This window comes from Scyliorhinus canicula, chromosome 8, assembly GCF_902713615.1.
Source record: "Scyliorhinus canicula chromosome 8, sScyCan1.1, whole genome shotgun sequence".
NCBI classification, from domain to species: Eukaryota; Metazoa; Chordata; class Chondrichthyes; order Carcharhiniformes; family Scyliorhinidae; genus Scyliorhinus; species Scyliorhinus canicula.
This window is the reverse complement of record NC_052153.1, coordinates 32,501,428-32,519,877: the sequence shown is the minus strand read 5'-3', so window position 1 is coordinate 32,519,877 and position 18,450 is coordinate 32,501,428. Positions and strand designations below refer to the sequence as shown.

Genomic DNA, 18,450 nt, shown 5'->3' with positions numbered 1-18,450 from the left:
TTTATACCTCTGTTTTGAAGCTTAACGCCTTGATCAGTAACCTCTCCTGAGTTATTTTTCCTCTTAACTTTTCTCCTAATTTTCCTTGTCGTTGAACCCATATCTTCATGTAACAACCTGCCGCGTTGCTTTCCATTTGTATTTTTATTTCCCATTTTATTCCTTTTAGTATTACTGGGTCTATTCACTGAGCTCCCCTCAGTCACTGTACCTTGTACTGTCACCTTTTTTGATTTTTGACTGTGCCTTACACTTTCCCCCTTACTTCCTTTTGTTTCTGTCCCTGTTTTACTATGTTCCCACTTCCTGAATCAGTTTCCATCCCATTAGTTTACACACTCCCCAACCATTCTCGCAAATAGCCCTCCTCGGACATCAGTTCCAGTCCTGCCCAGGTGTAACCCGTCCAGTTTGTACAGGTCCCACCTCCCCCCAATGCCCCAGGAATCTGAAATCCACCCCCTGATACCATCCCTTCAGCCATGTATTCATCCTATTTCTACTCTGACCAGCACGTGGCACCACTAGTAATCCTGAGATCAGTACCTTCGAGGTCCGATTTCTTAACTTCCTTCTTAGCGCCCTTAGCTCTCCTTTTAGGACCTCATCCCTTTTTTACCTATGTCATTTGTACCGATATGTACCACGACCACTGGCTGTTCACCCACCTCCTCCAGGATGTCCTGTACCCGCTCCAAGACATCCTTGACCCTAGCACCAGGAAGGCAACATACCATCTGGAGTCTCGTTTGCGGGCACAAAAACGCCTGTCTATTCCCCTTACAATTGAATCCCTATAACTATTGCACTGTCACACTTATCACCCCTCCTCATTGCAGCAGAACCGACCATGGTGCCATGAGTTTGGCTGTTGCTGTTTTCCCCTGAGAGGCCATTCCCCTCAACAGTATCCAAAGTGGTATATCTGTTCTGCAGGGGAATGGCCACAGGAGATTCCTGCACTTGCTCCCTTGCTCTGTCACCCATTCCCTTCCTGCCTGCGGAGTCTGAGCCTGCGGTGTGACCACCTCTCTATACGTGCTATCCACAATGCTCTCCGACTCGCGGATGCTCCACAGTGTCTCCAGCCACCGCTCCAGCTCTGAAACTCGAGCTTCCAGGAGCTGTAACTGGAGACACTTCCTGCACACATGCTGATTCTGGGGACTGGAACTGTCCCCAGCCTGCCACATGGAGCAAGATGAGCAAACAATGCCTTGGACCTGTCCTGCCATGATTTATTCCTTTAAATTAAACTTTTGAAATTAAACTTTAGAAAGATGTTTTTGTGTCGGATTATATCCAATCTTTTGTATACTGTTTAATTAGCTTTATCCCTGGGTATGTATCTTGCTTGTTCTGACAACAAGTTAAATAGTTATTTAATTAAAGTTAAAAAAGCCATTTAAGTCAACTTAAAAATAGTAATTTAAATCAACCCAAAATAGCTATTTAAGTGAGATTAAAAAATTTAAAAATAGCAGTTCAAATTAACTTAAAAATAGTAATTTAAATCAAATTAAAACTAGTAACTCCACAAATATTCAAATTTAGTCCAGTCTGCCTTTCAGCCAATCAGTCCACAGTCTCCTGTGACGCCACTTTCCCGGGATTTTTTCAATTTTGAAATAAATAAACAGACAAGCAGCTGTCCTACTTGCAGCACAGTGTCCCGCGCAGATCCACTGCTCCCTGCTCAGCCTTGAGCCTGGCGCTGCCTTTATCCTCTCCCCTGCAGCACAGTGTCCCGCGCAGATCTGCTGCTCCCTGCTCAGCCTTGAGCCTGGCGCTGCCTTTATCCTCTCCCCTGCAGCACAGTGTCCCGCGCAGATCTGCTGCTCCCTGCCCAGCCTTGAGCCTGGCGCTGCCTTTATCCTCTCCCCTGCAGCACAGAGTCCTGCGCAGGCCCGCTCCTCCCTGCCCAGCCTCGAGCGTGGCACTACCTTTATCCTCTCCCCTGCAGCACAGAGTCCTGCGCAGGCCCGCTCCTCCCTGCCCAGCCTCGAGCCTGGCACTACCTTTATCCTCTCCCCTGCAGCACAGAGTCCTGCGCAGGCCCGCTCCTCCCTGCCCAGCCTCGAGCCTGGCACTGCCTTTATCCTCTCCCCTGCAGCACAGAGTCCTGCGCAGGTCTGCTCCTCTCTGCTCAGCCCCGAGCCTGACGCTGCCTTTATCCTCTCCCCTGCAGCACAGAGTCCTGCGCAGGCCCGCTCCTCCCTGCCCAGCCTCGAGCGTGGCACTACCTTTATCCTCTCCCCTGCAGCACAGAGTCCTGCGCAGGCCCGCTCCTCCCTGCCCAACCTCGAGCCTGGCACTACCTTTATCCTCTCCCCTGCAGCACAGAGTCCTGCGCAGGCCCGCTCCTCCCTGCCCAGCCTCGAGCCTGGCACTACCTTTATCCTCTCCCCTGCAGCACAGAGTCCTGCGCAGGCCCGCTCCTCCCTGCCCAGCCTCGAGCCTGGCACTGCCTTTATCCTCTCCCCTGCAGCACAGAGTCCTGCGCAGGTCTGCTCCTCTCTGCTCAGCCCCGAGCCTGACGCTGCCTTTATCCTCTCCCCTGCAGCACAATGTCCCGCGCAGGTCTGCTCCTCTCTGCTTAGCCTCGAGCCTGGCACTGCCTTTATCCTCTCCCCTGCAGCACAATGTCCCGCGCAGGCCCTCTCCTCTCTGCTCCTGGAAGGTAAGATACATAGAGAGCTAACAGCCTGATGTTCTGCGTTTGCAGAAAGACTTGATATTTGACAGCGTTTTGGTTCAACTACATTCCAAAGCTTTTCCTTCCCCACTATATTTTCTGAGACCTTTTCATCAGTCAAAAAGAACTAAAAACTGCCAGTCATCTTTTTGAATGCTTCCAAATAATTATATTCAGCAACAAGATCTTCTCTCTTTGAGTGATGATCCCTGATGCACCTGACACAGTCCTGGTGTCCTTTTAAATGGGTGCACAAACCTCCTTCGTGCCATGTTTAAAAAGTGGGGCAAGGGTTATGAACCACTGGCTACTGAGAAGGCCTCCCACCCACCGCTGAGGTATGTAAAATTCAGTCCATTGAATATAAAAACTCTTCTCATCCTAAATCACCAGGTAGGCCTGAGCTACAGTTGTGGTCAATTCGGGCCACTATAAATTCAGAAGAATGTTCAGCTTGAGAACGGTGCATGAAGGGTGATTGTACTCTTTAGAGCAGAAACCTACTGCAGGTTTTTCAAATGTCGCTGCGTTTTGATTGAGTAATTGGCATGATTTTGATTTTATTGGCAGGAGGGAAAGAAACAAAAGAACACAAATTTAAGGTAATTGAAATGTAACTAGAGTGGAGATGAAGAGAAAGTTTGCTTTCTACAGCTAGTTATTTTGATCTGCAATATAGACCAGTAAGCCTAACATCGGTAGTGGGGAAAATGCTTGAATCCATTATCAAGCAGTTTACAGCGGAACATTTACAAAGCAGTGGCAGGATCAGTCAGAGTGAGCATGGATTTATGAAGGGGAAATGGTGCTTGAAAAATCTGTTGTAATTCTTTGAAGATGTAACCAGTACAGTTGACAAGGGGGAGCCAGTCGATGTGGTATACTTGGACTTTCAGAAGGCGTTTTACAAAGTCCTGCATAAGAGATTAGTGTGCAAACTTAAAGCACATCGGATTGGGGGAAGTGGATTGAGGTGGATAGAAAACCAGTTGGCAGTGAGGAAACAAAGAGAAGGAATTAATGGGTCCTTTTCGAATTGGCAGGCAGTAACTAATGGGGTGCCACAGGGATCGATGCTGGGACCCAGCTGTTCACAATATATATTAATGATTTAGATGAGGGAATAAAATGTGACATCTCAAAGTTTGCAGATTATACCAAATTGGGTGGGAGGGTGAACTGTGATGAGGAAACAGAGATCCTACAGCAGGATCTGGACAGGTTGGGCGAGTGGACAAATCAATGGTAGATGCAGTATAATTTAGATTAGTAATAATAATAATCTTTTATTGTCACAAATATGAAGTTGCTGTGTAAAGCCCCTAGTCGCCACATTCTGGCGCCTGTTCGGGTAAGCTGGTACGGGAATTTAAACTGTGCTGCTGGCCTTCTTCTGCATCACAAACCAGCTCTCTAGCCCACTGAGCTAAACCAACTCTTAGTGTGAGGTTATTCACTTTGGAAGCAAAAACAGGAAGGCAGATTACTCCCTGAATGGTTGTACGTTAGGAGAGGGGAGTGTGCAGCGGGACCTGGGTGTCCTTGTGCTCCATTCACTGAAGGTAAGCATGCAGGGGCAGCAGGCGGTAAAGAAGGTGAATGGTATGTTGGCCTTCATTGTGAGAGGTTTCGAGTACAGAAGCAGGGATGTGTTGCTACAATTATAAAGGGCTTTGATCAGGCCATTCCTGGGATATTGTGTGCCGTTTTGGTCTCCTTTTCTGAGGAAGGATGTTCTTGCACTTGGGTCTGCAGCATCACTACCTTCTGACACACTATCGTCAATAGGATGTTGAGTCCAGGTAGCCTCCAGGAAGATTTTGCAACAGTCTTGCTTCTGGTAAATAGGGTTTTGCTGAACCCATTTGGTCCCAATGTTGGGATCTTGAGACCCGAGTGAAAATCCAACCTAATGTGTCCGTAGTGACTTTTTGGTCGACCTATCGGGCAACTGATCCTATTATATAGATGAACCCTGGCGGTTGGAATGCTTCAGAAAATCATCTCGGCAAAGCTTCTCCCTATTTTCCTGGCTCCACCACTTCTAACCCCATGGTCAAGGAGACCATGAAAATCCAGTCCAATCGTGAATGGCTTCCTCCTGTGCTGTGTGTTTCTATGATTCTGTGTGAGAAAGAGGTGGAGAAAGAACATATATGACAATTGATGCTATCTAAATCTGAGAAAAGTAGGCCTGAATCTCATGCTCGTCGGGCTTGCATGATTGGCAGGCCCAGAGGCGGACAGTGGACACAATATGTGTTTCCAGCCGCAATCAGTCCCTGACCACAATTTTAGGCTGCTTAGCCAATTAACTGTCAGCCAGCGTGAAACACACGCTGAGAAAGGCTCAGCACTGCCAAGTGCGAAGGGAAAGGTTCAAGCAGCAAGTGAAGTGAGGATGAATATTTCCAGCGAACTCCCTGAAGGCTGACAGCTGGTGCGGAGCTGCCTCAGGGGGCTGCAGTTCTGTATAAATTAAATCAGCTTTAAAAAATTTGAAAAACTGTGTCTACATTGCAAATTCAAGCAACTCACTACAGTCCTTTTAGAACCTCAGCCCTCAAACATCTTTTATTTTATATTGTCTCCTTTCCCAAACGTGTTTGTTGTGAAAACGTGAAGACTGCCTGGCCATTCATCCATATAGAATCATTCATCCATATAGAATCATTCATCCATATAGAATCATACATCCATATAGAATCACCACCTACATAATGGGCTTAATTGCCAGCTTCATTATCAGTGGACATGCTTCTGAATCGCAGGCATGCCTGCCAGTCATAATGTCGCGTGCACACACAATAGCATCGGGACCCGTCCAATGTCTCCTTGTACGAGTTTATGCACTCCCAAGCCAGACGGGTATCTGCTCGAGCAATGTAAAATTCTGACTCTTATATTGGAACTCGTTTTTGTTTCTTCTGGAGGAATATGTTCATTTGCTGCTTTGCCCCCACTGTCCACTTGCAGGAATGAAGTTGATGTACGTGCATGATGACACTGAAACTATGACTGACAGTTTCACCATTCAGCTGTCAGATGGCAAACACCAAGTCCGCAAAGTTATTTCAGTCACTATTCTTCCACTGAACGATGAGCCACCTTTACTGAGCAGGTATGTTTTCACAAGCTCCAACAGAAAACTTCACAATTCCACTCATCACAATGTCATCGCAAAGTTGGCTGGGCAATATTGGCCAATAACTTCTGTATTAAGGGGGTATGATGAACTGGGGAATCCCTTTTTTAAGTCCCCACGTAAGATTCTATCTGGCAATTGTTCAGAAGTGTTAACTTCCTCTGGACAATTGCACTGGGCTGGGAAACATCCGACAGCAGTGATTTAAATGTAACTTCGGATGGTTCTGCCAGTTTTGCCCCGATAGTTACTCTGGTCCTGACCCCCACCCCAATCCTCCTGACCCAACACCCTGCCTGCAACGAACCAACCCCAACTTCCGGTGTGCCCCACCCTCGCATCCCAAGCTGACACACCTCCCCTCCTGGACTGACCACTCACCCCCCACGCTTCCCAATTTGTGGTCCGACAACCGCCCTCTCCCGTACTGACCTACTGCTTCGAGGCTGACCCACCAACAGCCCTCCCCACCACCATCACCTCCACCCCCGGACTAAGCAACACCCCACATCCGGACTGAAGCGCCTCTCCTAAACTGAAGCCCCCTCCATTCTGACCCCGCCTCCCCCCCCCCCACCCCCTCCGGACTGGCCTAAGCCCAACCCTGCAGTATGACCCACCCCCTCTCCCGGAGACACACCCACCCGCTCCCCAACTGACCTCCCCCTTTCCCGGAATGTCTCTTTCCTCCGGTCTGATCCTTCCCCACTGTCTGGTCCACCCCTCCCAGTCCAGCCCAACATCCTCTCCTCCTCTCTGACCAAACCCCACCCCATGCCATATATGGTCTGACCTGACTTGACCTTGCCTTTTCCTGTCCAACCTTCCTCCCATCCCCCCTCTCTGGTCTGACCTGACCACCCTCTCTTCAGGTCCAATCTGCCTTTTTGCACCATCCGCATTGTCCCAAGCCCAGCTTTTCCAGTCTGACCTGACTTCCCTCTTCCCCCATCTTCAGTCCAACTTGACCCCTCCACCCCGACCTGACCGTCACCCCACCATGTCTCCAGCCGGACCCAAACCACCTGCTGTTGTCTGAACCGCTTATGTTTTAATTGCCCCTTCACACACATCCTTCACGGCAGCTAGTTCCGTGAAAAGGGAGAGTGACTTCTTTGCGCCCAGTTGCTCCACACCGCTGTTGTCACAACCCTCTCTCTTACACATACACACACACACGCGCACGTACTTGCCTCACTCTCTCACACACATTCACGTCTCTCTCACATTCACATACACATCCCCCCTCTTACACACACATTTACCCCTCCTTCTCTCACACATACATTCACCATCTCCCCCCCCCCCCCCCCCCCCCCCCCCCACACACACACACACTCATCCGCATCTTTGGAAGCCCAAATCCTCTCTCCCCCTCGCAACGCCTCTCCGGGTCCTAAACTCCCGCCTCTCACACATGGTTCTCCAAGGCCAGAACGCTCCCCCATGCATGCCTCTCCGAGGTCCAAACACCACTCCCCCGCCCCGCATGCCCGCATGTTTACGAACAGCAAAGGTCCCAGCACTGATCCCTGTGGAACACCACTCGTCACAGCCCTCCAATCAGAAAAGCACCCTTCCATTGCTACTTTCTGCCTTTTATGACCTAGCCGGTTCTGCATCCACCTTGCCAGCTCACCTCTGATCCCATGTGACTTCACCTTTTGTACCAGTCTACCGCCTTGTCAAAGGCCTGATTGAAGTCCATATGGGCAACATCCACTGCCCTACCTGCATCAATCACCCTTGTGACCTCTTCGAAAAACTCAATCAGAGAAAAACCTTTCAGATCAGTGGATCTTCATTGACCGACCAGTCAGCCTATGAGAATTTAGTGCTCCAAGAGGCCTTTTTCTGATTGGCCTATTTCTATCATTATTTTTGAAACTGGTCAGTTGCTCCTTTTGAACTGGCGTTTGCCGGTCACGTGGCAACCGCCAGTTCCGCAGGCATCCAAGAGACTCCTTACGTAACCCCGGGGGTCGATGGACCCCAGTTTGGGAACTCCTGATCGAGGACATTGATGAAACTGCAGTTGGAGAACTGTACAAAGTTTTGGCAGCCATAATTATGGAAGGATACAAGTGCATTGAAGGCAGCACAGCGAACGAGGCTGAGAAAATTGGCCACATAACCTTTGGAGTTTAGAAGAAGGTGAGGTGATGTCACTGACACACGCAGGATTCTGAATGGGTTTCACAGAGTGAACACTGAGAGGCTCTTTCTTTGGCTGGGAAATCCAGGGGAACAGTCTGAACATAAAAGGGTTGATCATTTTGGACTCAGCTGAGGATACGTTTATTCACTTAGACTGTCTCGTGATCTTTGGAATTCTCTACCCCAGGCAGTTATGGATGTTGCGTTGTTGAGAATATTTAAGGGCAGGAGAGGGATTTTTGGTCTCTTGGGGAATCAAGGGATATGAGGAGCAGGTGAGAGTGGAGTTAAGGCAGAAGATCAGCCATAATCATATTGAGTGGCAGAACAAGCTGAAGGGGCTGTATGGTCTACTCTTGATCCTTCTTATGTTTTTATTCAGGAAGCAAATAGAAAGTATTTCTCGTTAAGCCACATGAATAAATTAAGTGCATTAGTGTGTGAAGTCCATGGCACAAATTCTGTGCAAAATCCATCAACGTTCTTTTATTTCTGTATCTCTGCAAGATGCTGCTGAGTAAAGACGATAAAGTCAAGGAGAGGACTTGAGCTGGATTATCCCAATGGAAGGGGGAAGTAGACATAGTGTCCACCCTAATTAAAGAGTAATCGTCTTAAACTATGGTCTCAAACAACTTAAATACCTAAAAATACCCATTTTCACCGCAAACACCTGATGAAACACTTAGGGTATTGTCTCCTTCTCATTGTTGGTTCCCCTCCCACTTGACACTGCTCCTGATGCCTGGAGTTCACCCTTTCTGCGCAGAGTGCTCCTCCTCACATCCAGTAGCCTCGATTTCTAAGGGTGCAGTAGCCAGTACCATTTGCATCCTTCCTTGTGCTCAGCTGAAGTTCAGTCAGCAGTATCCAGCTCTCTGGTGCCCAAGCGTTGACAGAAGGATGATGATGTGCAACTTACAAAGTTCTGAATTCTGGCTCTGTCCCTGACCTGAAATGAAACTTTATCTAGAAAGGGACTTAAAGACACTGAGGGAGGGATTCTCCGTCCAGCGATGCTGGAATTGCGAAACACGATCGGGCGGAGAATATCGTATCAACCGAAAATCGAGACCAGCGCCAGGCACCAAATGGAATGCTATGCTCTTGTCCCTCGACAGTGGCGTGAATGCGTTTTATGCCACAAACCAGTGTGGGCATGCAAATTGTACAGTAAACACCATTGGCATATCATAATGGGCCCACCCCGGCATTTCCCTGGCCTCCCATGATGCTCCACCTCCACCAGGAGGAATTACCAATGGCGAGGTTCACATGTGATATTTAAAATCGGGAAACAGACACCATGTTGAGGGAAAGAGAGGAGGTAAGAGAGGAGGTAAGATACGTTCCCAAAGGTGCTGATATGGTCTGCCAGTTCTGCTGCTGACTGGTGGGGGGCATCCGCCAGGGCCACATAGTGTAGCGGGGGGTGGCCAGGGGATGAGCCTTGGTGTCAGGGTGTCCCCTAGGCCAGGGGTAACCAGGCACAGACTGCCATTGCCATGGCCTGCAAGGCAGCCACTTTGCAGTGCACCCCACTGACCGTGACCCGTAGTTATGCAGAGCGCTATTGGCCGTATGGGCACCCCCTCCACCCAAGGCCACCTCCCAAGGAGCTGAGGTGCCATCCTGCTGACGGGCCCCCACGTGGCCCCTCCTAAGGGTGACGCTACAGTCGATCCTGCAGGAGGGCACAGGACAGGTGACGCAGTGCAGGTCAGGGCCATCGTTTAGTCCGTTGGATCAGGGTGGGCACGGGAGTATTCACCATGTGAACATGTCTGCCTTTCACCCCACTGCAGAGAATGGACTTTGGTATCCAACCAGAAATGGTTGGCATCTGCTGTGCCGCCGCAGACTTGGCAGTTTCACTGCGGCTGGACGAGCAGGTATTACTCACGGAGAATCCTGCAGAACAGGATCCTTCCCAAGCGGAGCAGAGGCCAGCCAGTGAGGATGGAGAGCCGGTCATTCAACAGGCCTTGTGTGTATAGGCAGCGCCTGTCACTTGAGGACCTGTCAGACCGAGCGTGTCGCCAAAGGTGGCAGAACATAAGGACCGTGGGACATCTGCCGCATCATGGCGCATCTGGAAGCGCAGGGTTATGGAAGAGGACACCCGATCCCAGTGGCTGTCAAGGTGATAGTCGTCCTGAACGTCTACGCAACGGGGTCCTTCCAGGTGCGAATGGAGACCTGTCCAGGATCTCACAAAGCTCGGTGCACGGGTGCATCCATATTGTACCAGAGGCCATGTATGCCCTGGTAGCGCAATCCAGGGGGTGTATCCTCTATACCTATCCTATCCATTTGTTTGTCAAGATGCCTTTTGAATGCCGTTAATGTATCTACTTCCACAACCTCCCCTGGCAACACGTTCCAGGCACTCACCACCCTCTGTGTAAAAAACCTACCTTGCACATCTCCTCTAAACTTTGCCCCATGGATATTAAACCTATGTCCCCTAGTGACTGACCCCTCCACCCTGGGAAATAATTCCTGCCCGTCCACTCTATCCATGCCCCTCATATTCTTATAGACTTCTATCAGGTCACCCCTCAACCTCTGTCTCAATGCTGACAGACATGGAACACAGGGACTTTGCCACACATGCCTGGGACTGTGTCATATCACTCTAGCACTGTGCCAGGCTCAGGTCAGCCTGCGCCAAGCCAATGCTGTCATTGCCAGCAGTTATGGTCCATTGTGACTGGGTCAAGCTCTGGAGCACCACAGCGATGTCCATGATGTCCAGGTGGCCCTGGTGTATGGCTGCCTGTGACATGCCCCCCAGTCCTGTGGTTCAGTCATCCCCTGCACAGAGTGTCCAGGATTTGGACATCCTGATCCATGGCCAAAATCGTTGCATCCAAGGCCCCCACATCGGATGCCACCCGTGTGGTGTTGGTCTGGGTGGCATGCATGACCGGCACCACCTCTTGCCCTTGCAAGCGGATGGACTCCTCTAACTGCACCTGCAGGCGCTGAATGGTTCCTGTCGCCCCTCCAGTAGTACCTGGCTCTGCATCTGCATCTCCAATATTGATGGGCCGCCTGTAGGGACAGAGCAATCCATCGAGGACTCAATTTCTTCCTCAATGCCGACTTCCTCGGCTACTGCCCGACCAGGTCCAAAGCTCTCTGCTCTGCGGCTGTGAGGGGCCGTGCGTTGGCGGGTCCCCTCCGGTCTTCTCTCTTTTCCTGGAGTTGTGGCTCACTTTCTCCTCGCCAGGGGAGGGGGGAGGACAGATAATTCACAGTGTGAGACACTTGGGGGTAGGGAGTCCACGGCTGGTGGCCTGTCTGTGCAGGGCACCCGGCCATGGCGTGTGGTATGCGCGGACTGTCTGGGGGTGGGGTTCGATCGCTCTCTCTCTAAGTTAGGAAGGGGTGGCAGGGGCTTCAGATGTGTGGGGTGGGTTTAGTACCAGGGTCACAGTGGTGGAGGTGGCTCACCCGGGCTGGCCTGGGAGGTTGCTCACCCTTCACCGCAGCCTGCCAATCAACCTGGTGACAGACAGCCACGTGTGTTGGGGGGAGGGGGTTGCCAGCGGCACGGAGTTGGTGACTCACCCGGGCTTCCCTCAGGAGGTGTGCAGCTTCTTCCTGCACTACTGTCTGGTCCTAGCGGTGGGCTCACAGCCTCTGCCATCTGTGTCTTGGCCTGATTTACATCACAGGTGTCAGCTTCCTTCCCAGGCTGGGGAATACGGTGTCACACCTCTCCTCCAGGTCATCCAAAAATGTCTCCAGCTCGACATCTGCGAATCTTGGGGCCGCTCTTTAGCTGGCATCACCTTGGCTGGAATGAATGTGTGTGTGTGGAGTGGGATGCTCATATGCGGCAGCAGATTGCCATGCTCTCCAGAGTCATTCACGATCAGTGAATCAGGTGCTTTCATTGGAATTACACTAGTGGCGACAGTGCGTGCCCATTAACATGTCCTGAATCACTCTGGAACCAGTACCGCTTTGGTCAACGTAGAACTCTTGTGATTCAGTCTCGGAGTCAGCACGTAGCCTCTCAAATGGAGAATCCTAGCGTTAAACTTTAAACGGCATTTTCACTTAGCTTTGAAACTCTTACCATCTCCATTACACTGTTCTTGCCTCCATGTGGCTGATCTGACTCTGGTCAGCTACTGAAGTCTGGAAAGTGAACGTGAGCTGACCAACTTTAAAGAAGGTTGTCCTGCAGTGATAAAAAGCTGTGGCCAACTTGACAAGGTAAGTGTGGGACATGCGCCCCTCAGGAGAGCTGCCAGCTAATATGATTAGCTGAGTAGTCTCTGGAACACCACAACACAATGGTGGCTGTTGTGGGGACTACTCTGGGTATTCCAATTTCCTCCCACAAGTCCCGAAAGACGTGCTGTTAGGTGAATTGATATTCTCAATTCTCCCTCAGTGTACCCGAACAGGCGGCGGAGTGTGGCGACCAGTTGATTTTCACAGTAACTTCATTGCACTGTTAATGTCAGCCTACTTGTGACCCTGATAAAGATTATTATACAAGGAGTGTCCAAGAAGACAATTGAGTATGTGAAAGAAGAAACAGTAAAGATGGGGTGAAAGGTTTGAATGACAAACATTTAGGTTTGGTTTTGTTTTTGGGTAGGCCAACTTCTTGGATGGTGTCCCCGACATGCAGACAGGGAATGGCTCAACGGACGTATGCCTCTGCCTTCCTATCTTTGCATGAAAGATCTGGCTGGTCACACCCCACCATATCATGATGGCAGAGGTGTAATTAAAGCCGTAGCTTCCCATTAATTGGCCAGCTAAGTGCTTCAATAGGCCTAAATATGAATGGGCAGGATGGCTGATGCCTTACCTAGCCACCTCAATCAGGGGACAGATTGGGGTTAGCAGGAAAGCTGTGGGCTAACCACCTGTCATATTTTCCATATCTTCCCTGCCAAGAATATGCCCGGTGTGTGTGTGTGGGCTTGGGGGTGAGGATGTGGGTCGGGGGGGGGGGGGGGGGGGGGGGGGGGGGGGGAGGCATAAAATTCCCCTTAATGTCTGACAATAAAAATGGGAAATGGGATGCATCAATATGTACGAGATGGGGTAGGAATGGATTTTTCAAACATTTTCCTCTCTGACATGCTAGCTTCCATAGTGTGTCTTGATGTCCAGAAAGAGACCATAAGTAAAAGCAAAATGTTGGAAAATCTTAGCAGGTCTGACAGAAACGTCAGGCTGGAGACAGTTTAAAGCATTGAAGAAAACTTTGCACATAGAAAATGATGTGTGTCATCTCTGCACATCTTTGAGACACAAACCACAATCATCACTCAAATGGGAGCTTTGCAATCAGTTAAACATGTGGCAGTCATATTTGTAGTAATCTGTCTAATAATTGCATGTTTCACTGCAAAGGATAATTGTTCACATTAATGTGGGTTTCTTTGCAGTACCATAACAGTTAAATCAATCACAAATATGAGAGATTACAAATGGACAGCATAGACCTGTGGAAGATGATGTAATGAAGCTCGTTGAGGTTTCTTTATCACCTGGAATTTTTAAAACTCTTCCAGGAACAATGGGCTGAAGGTGGAGATTGGCGATAGCAGAATCATCTCGAGTGTTGTCCTGGAAGCTGAAGATAAAGACACTCCAAGACAGCATGTTTATTATGTGATGGACAGTGCTCCCAAGCAGGGAGTGCTCCAGCTCAAGGTAAGTGGCTAGTTTCACAGAGTGGCCAGCATTTTCCATGTCCAATGGTGATGGGTGTGTTCGGTGGCAAGGTGGAGAAGCACATGAGAAGGCCCCAGTCACGTTTCCCATAAATCCAGAACATGATTGTCCCCTCTTCCCGTCAATGGCGTTTCCACCTTTCAACGTCATGAACTGAACATAGAATATAGAACATAGAAACATACAGCACAGAACAGGTCCTTCGGCCCATGATGTTGTGCCGAACTTTTGTCCTAGATTAAGAATAAATTAATCTGCACCCCATCATTCTACCGTAATCCATGTACCTATCCAATAGCCGCTTTAAGGTCCCTAATGTTTCCGACTCAACTACTTCCACAGACAGTGCATTCCATGTCTCCACTACTCTCTGGGTAAAGAACCTACCTCTGACATCCCCCTATATCTTCCACCATTCACCTTAAATTTATGTCCCCTTGTAATGGTTTATTCCACCCAGGGAAAAAGTCTCTGGCTGTCTACTTTATCTATTCCACTGATCACCTTATAAACCGCCATCAAGTCGCTCCTCATCCTTCTCCGTTCTAATGAGAAAAGGCCGAGCACCCTCAACCTTTCCTCGTAAGACCTACTCTCCATTCCAGGCAACATCCTCGTAAATCCCCTTTGCACCTTTTCCAAAGCTTCCACATCCTTCCTAAAATGAGGTGACCAGAACTGCACACAGTACTCCAAATGTGGCCTTATCAAGGTTTTGTCCTGCTGCATCATCACCTCACAGCTCTTAAATTCAATCCCTCTGCTAATGAACGCTAGCACACCATAGGCCTTCTTCACAGCTCTATCCACTTGATTGGCACTTTCAAAGATTTATGAACATAGACCCCAAGATCTCTCTGCTCCTCCACACTGGCAAGGACCCTACCGTTAACCCTGTGTTCCGCATTCATATTTGTCCTTCCAAAATGGACAACCTCACACTTTTCAGGGTTAAACTCCACCTGCCACTTCTCAGCCCAGCTCTGCATCCTATCTATGTCTCTTTGCAGCCGACAACAATTCTTCTTGAAGAATTCTCTCCAGTAATTTCCCTACCATTGGCGTAAGGCTCACCAGCCTGTAGTTCCCTGTATTATCCTTGCTACCCTTCTTAAACAAAGGAACAACTTTGGCTATTCTCCAGTCCTCCGGGACATCACCTGAAGACAATGAGGATTCAAAGATTTCTGTCAAGGCCTCAACAATTTCCTCTCTAGCCTCCTTCAGTATTCTGAGCTAGACCCCATCAGGCCCTGGGGACTTATCTACATTAATATTTTTCAAGATGGCCAACACCTCGTCTTTTTGGATCTCAATGTGACCCAGGCTACCTACACACCCTTCTCCAAACTCAACATCCACCAATTCCTTCTCTTTGGTGAATACTGATACAAAGTACACATTTAGTATACCTCACCCATTTCCTCTGGCTCCACACATAGAGTCCCTCACCTGCCCTTCAGTGGGCCAACCCTTTCCCCGGCTACCCTCTTGCTTTTTATGTAAGTGTAAAAGGCCTTGGGATTTTCCTTAACCCTATTTGCCAATGACCTTTCATGGCCCCTTTTAGCCCTACTGACTCCTTGCTTAAGTTCAACTTCCTCAGCATCTCTTTATTGTGGCCACATGCCAGAATCTCCCCCCCCCCCCCCCCCCCCCCCCACCTCGTGTCATTCAAATCCCATATCGGTGCGACCTCAGAATGGAGCCATTTACAACCGCCTTTAAAAGCTATGAACCTGGTGACCTGGACGTCGAGGGGATGACGGAAGGGAGTGGCAGACCTTCATTCACATTTAGAGATCGGGTTCGCTTTTAAAATGGCGGCCTGATTGCTGAGGAGTGGGTCTCATCAGCGAATTCAACTCCCCAGTGCTTAAAAAAATTCTTAATTGTGGGCTGGACTGGGGAGAAACTCCCCAAGCCCCCATGAAATTGACTGAGGGCACAACCTAATGAAAAAAAGAGTCTGTTCTGGGTGGGATTAATGGGAATTCGCTGGGGAACGCCCCCTGAGGTCATACTTGGCATCATTTTTAAATAGCGTCCTGATACTCGACCAAGCTACGTAGCAACTGGACACCCCAATGCCCCAACGCACCTATATAGGGGCTATATAGATACATACATAGAAGATAGGAGCAGGGGAGCATTTTGGCCCTTCAAGCCTGCTCCACCATTCGACACGATCATGGCTGATCATTCAACTCAATAGCCTAATCCTGCTTTCTCCCCGTAGTCTTTGATCTAATTCTCCACAAGTGCTATATCCAGCCGCCTCTTGAAATATTCAAAGTTTTATCATCAACTACTTCCTGTGGTAATGAATTACACAGGCTCACCACTCTTTGTGAAGAAATGTCTCCTTATCTCTGTCCAAAGTGGTTTCCCCTGAATCCTCAGGCTGGTGACACCTGGTTCTGCACACACCCATCATTGGTAACTACTTCCCTTCATCTAGTCCTGTTACAATTTTGTAAGTCTCTATGAGATCCCCCCTCATTCTCCTGATCTCCGGCGAGAAACATTCCAACCTAGTCAATCTCTCCTCATACAACAGTCCCACTATCCCTGGAATCAGTCTGGTAAACCTTCGTTGCACTCCCACAACAGCAAGAACATCCTTCCTCAGAGAAGGAGACCAAATCTGCACACAATACTCCACGTGTGGCCTCACCAAGGCCCTGTACAATTGCAGCAACACATCCCTGCTTCTATACTCGAAACCTCTCGCAATGGAGGTCAACATATCATTAGCCTTCTTTACCACCTGCTGCACCTGCATTCTTATCTTGTCGCCCCCCCCCCCCCCCTCACATGAGCTGGGCACGCCCGGGCCCGATTCCCCAGTGTGGGCAAATTCCAGCGTAGCACCTTAGCACTGCCAGCCTGAGACCCTGGTACCATGTCAACCCCCCCCCCCCCCCCTACAGCCTGACAGTGCTATTTGGGCTCCATGGCAGTGCTAGGCTGGCCTCTGGGTGGCTCTGCAGGTGGCCCAAGGTGGCATGGCCAGGGTGCTAGTTTGGCAGTGCCGATGTGCCCATATGGCACCAGTGCCAGGGTGCCACCCTGCCCAGAGGCTGATCACCTGGGGCCCCCCAGGCACCGTTCTGCCTGCCCACCATTTGTGGGGACCAGTACTGAAAGGTGCTCAGCTGGGGTTTTCTCAGTGAGATCGGTAGATGCCGGGACACAGATCAATCCGGTGGCAGCACGGCTAAGTAAGTTCTTAAACTCAGAATAAACAAAGTGAATTTGTAAACTCAGAATAAACCAGAATAGATGAGGGAGAACTAGTGAATGTAGGGCTTTCAGAAGGCTTTTGATAAAGTGCCTTTTAATCGGTTATTGGGCAAAAGTAAAGCACATGGGATAGAGCGTAATGTATTGGCACGGATAGAGAACTGGTTTAAGGCAGGAAACAGAGTGGAGAAAAATAGGTATTTTTCTGAGTGGCAGGTAGTGACTGGTAGGAGGATACTGCAGGGATCAGTGTTTGGGCCCCAGCTGTTCACGCTTTATATAAATGTCCTGGATGAGGGAACCAAATGTAATAATCCCAAGTTTGCTGAGGACACAAAACTGGTCAGAATTTGGCGGAGAATGCAAGGAGGCTTCAAGGTTATTTATACATGTTGGGTGAATGGGCAAACATATAGCAGATGCAGTACAATGTGGCTAAATGTGAAGCTGTATATGTCACTGTGAAAAACCGAAAAGGAGAGTATTGTTTAAATGGTGATATATTGGGAAGTGTTGTTGTACAAAGGGATCTGGTTGTCCATGTATTCTAGTCAATGAAAGGGCAGAGACAAATGCATCAAGCCAATAGGAAAGCAATGGTATGGTGGCCTTCATTACAAGAGGATTTGAGTTCAGAAGTAGGGATGTCTTACTGCAGTTCCAAGGCCTTGGTGAGACCACACCTGGAGTATTGCATGCAGTTTTGGTCTCCTACCTAAGAAAGGATATGCTTGCCATAGAAGGATCGCAGCGGAGGTTCTCTAGGTTGATACCGGGGTTGGCAGTGTGACATTGTGGGAAATGTGTAGAATACAAAGGGTTAATGTCATGCCATAATTAACCACCAGATAGAGTTAGATGCAGAACTATATAAAGCACTGACTCACAAGCTTCTGGGAGAAGAGCTGGAAAGAGCTGGAGGAAAGCGAGATAGATCAGTGATAGAGAGGACAGTACAGTTATATAGTGTAGAGACTAATGTTAGTTGAGTGTAGATTGATAGACTATTGTTTACTACAGGAGTAAGTGCTCGAACTTTAAAAAGTAGTGTAAATAAATGTTAGCTTTGTTAATGAACTTACCTTGTGTGGCCTTTGTGAACACTACTACATTCATCCTGAGAACAAGAATCTAAAATTGAAAAATTTCAAACAGCAATTTGAAGTTTTTTTTATCTGCCTTTGCGTTAGAATCAGCTCCTGATCATAAAAATTCACGCCATTCCTCAATTTGGCTGGACCACAGGCATTTGAATTGTTTAATTCATTTGAATTCACAGACAGTGAGGATAAAATAAATTTTTATCCTCGCTGTCGTGGAGAAATTTGATGTGCGGTGTGACATTATGGGAAAGCACAAATCAATGAGACATACAAATTACATGTTCAGAAAAAGGCTGCAGCTTAAAGAAGAATTGGTGAGTTCATTTATTACTGATTTAAGACTGAGAGCACATTCCTGTAATTTTTCCTCCATTGTGGATTTGATATTGCGG

The 18,450-nt window shown here is 48.8% G+C and overlaps 1 protein-coding gene across 3 annotated transcripts in view; it reads left to right on the top strand.

Moving 5' to 3' along the window:
- frem1a (Fras1 related extracellular matrix 1a) overlaps positions 1-18,450 on the top strand; it is a 452,495-nt gene that overhangs the window by 351,572 nt on the left and 82,473 nt on the right. For all 3 annotated transcript variants that reach the window (XM_038804357.1, XM_038804358.1, XM_038804359.1), the window contains 2 exons: positions 5,672-5,816; positions 13,547-13,688. In XM_038804357.1, coding sequence (XP_038660285.1) covers positions 5,672-5,816; positions 13,547-13,688 — 287 coding nt within the window. The remainder of the gene's footprint in view (positions 1-5,671; positions 5,817-13,546; positions 13,689-18,450) is intronic.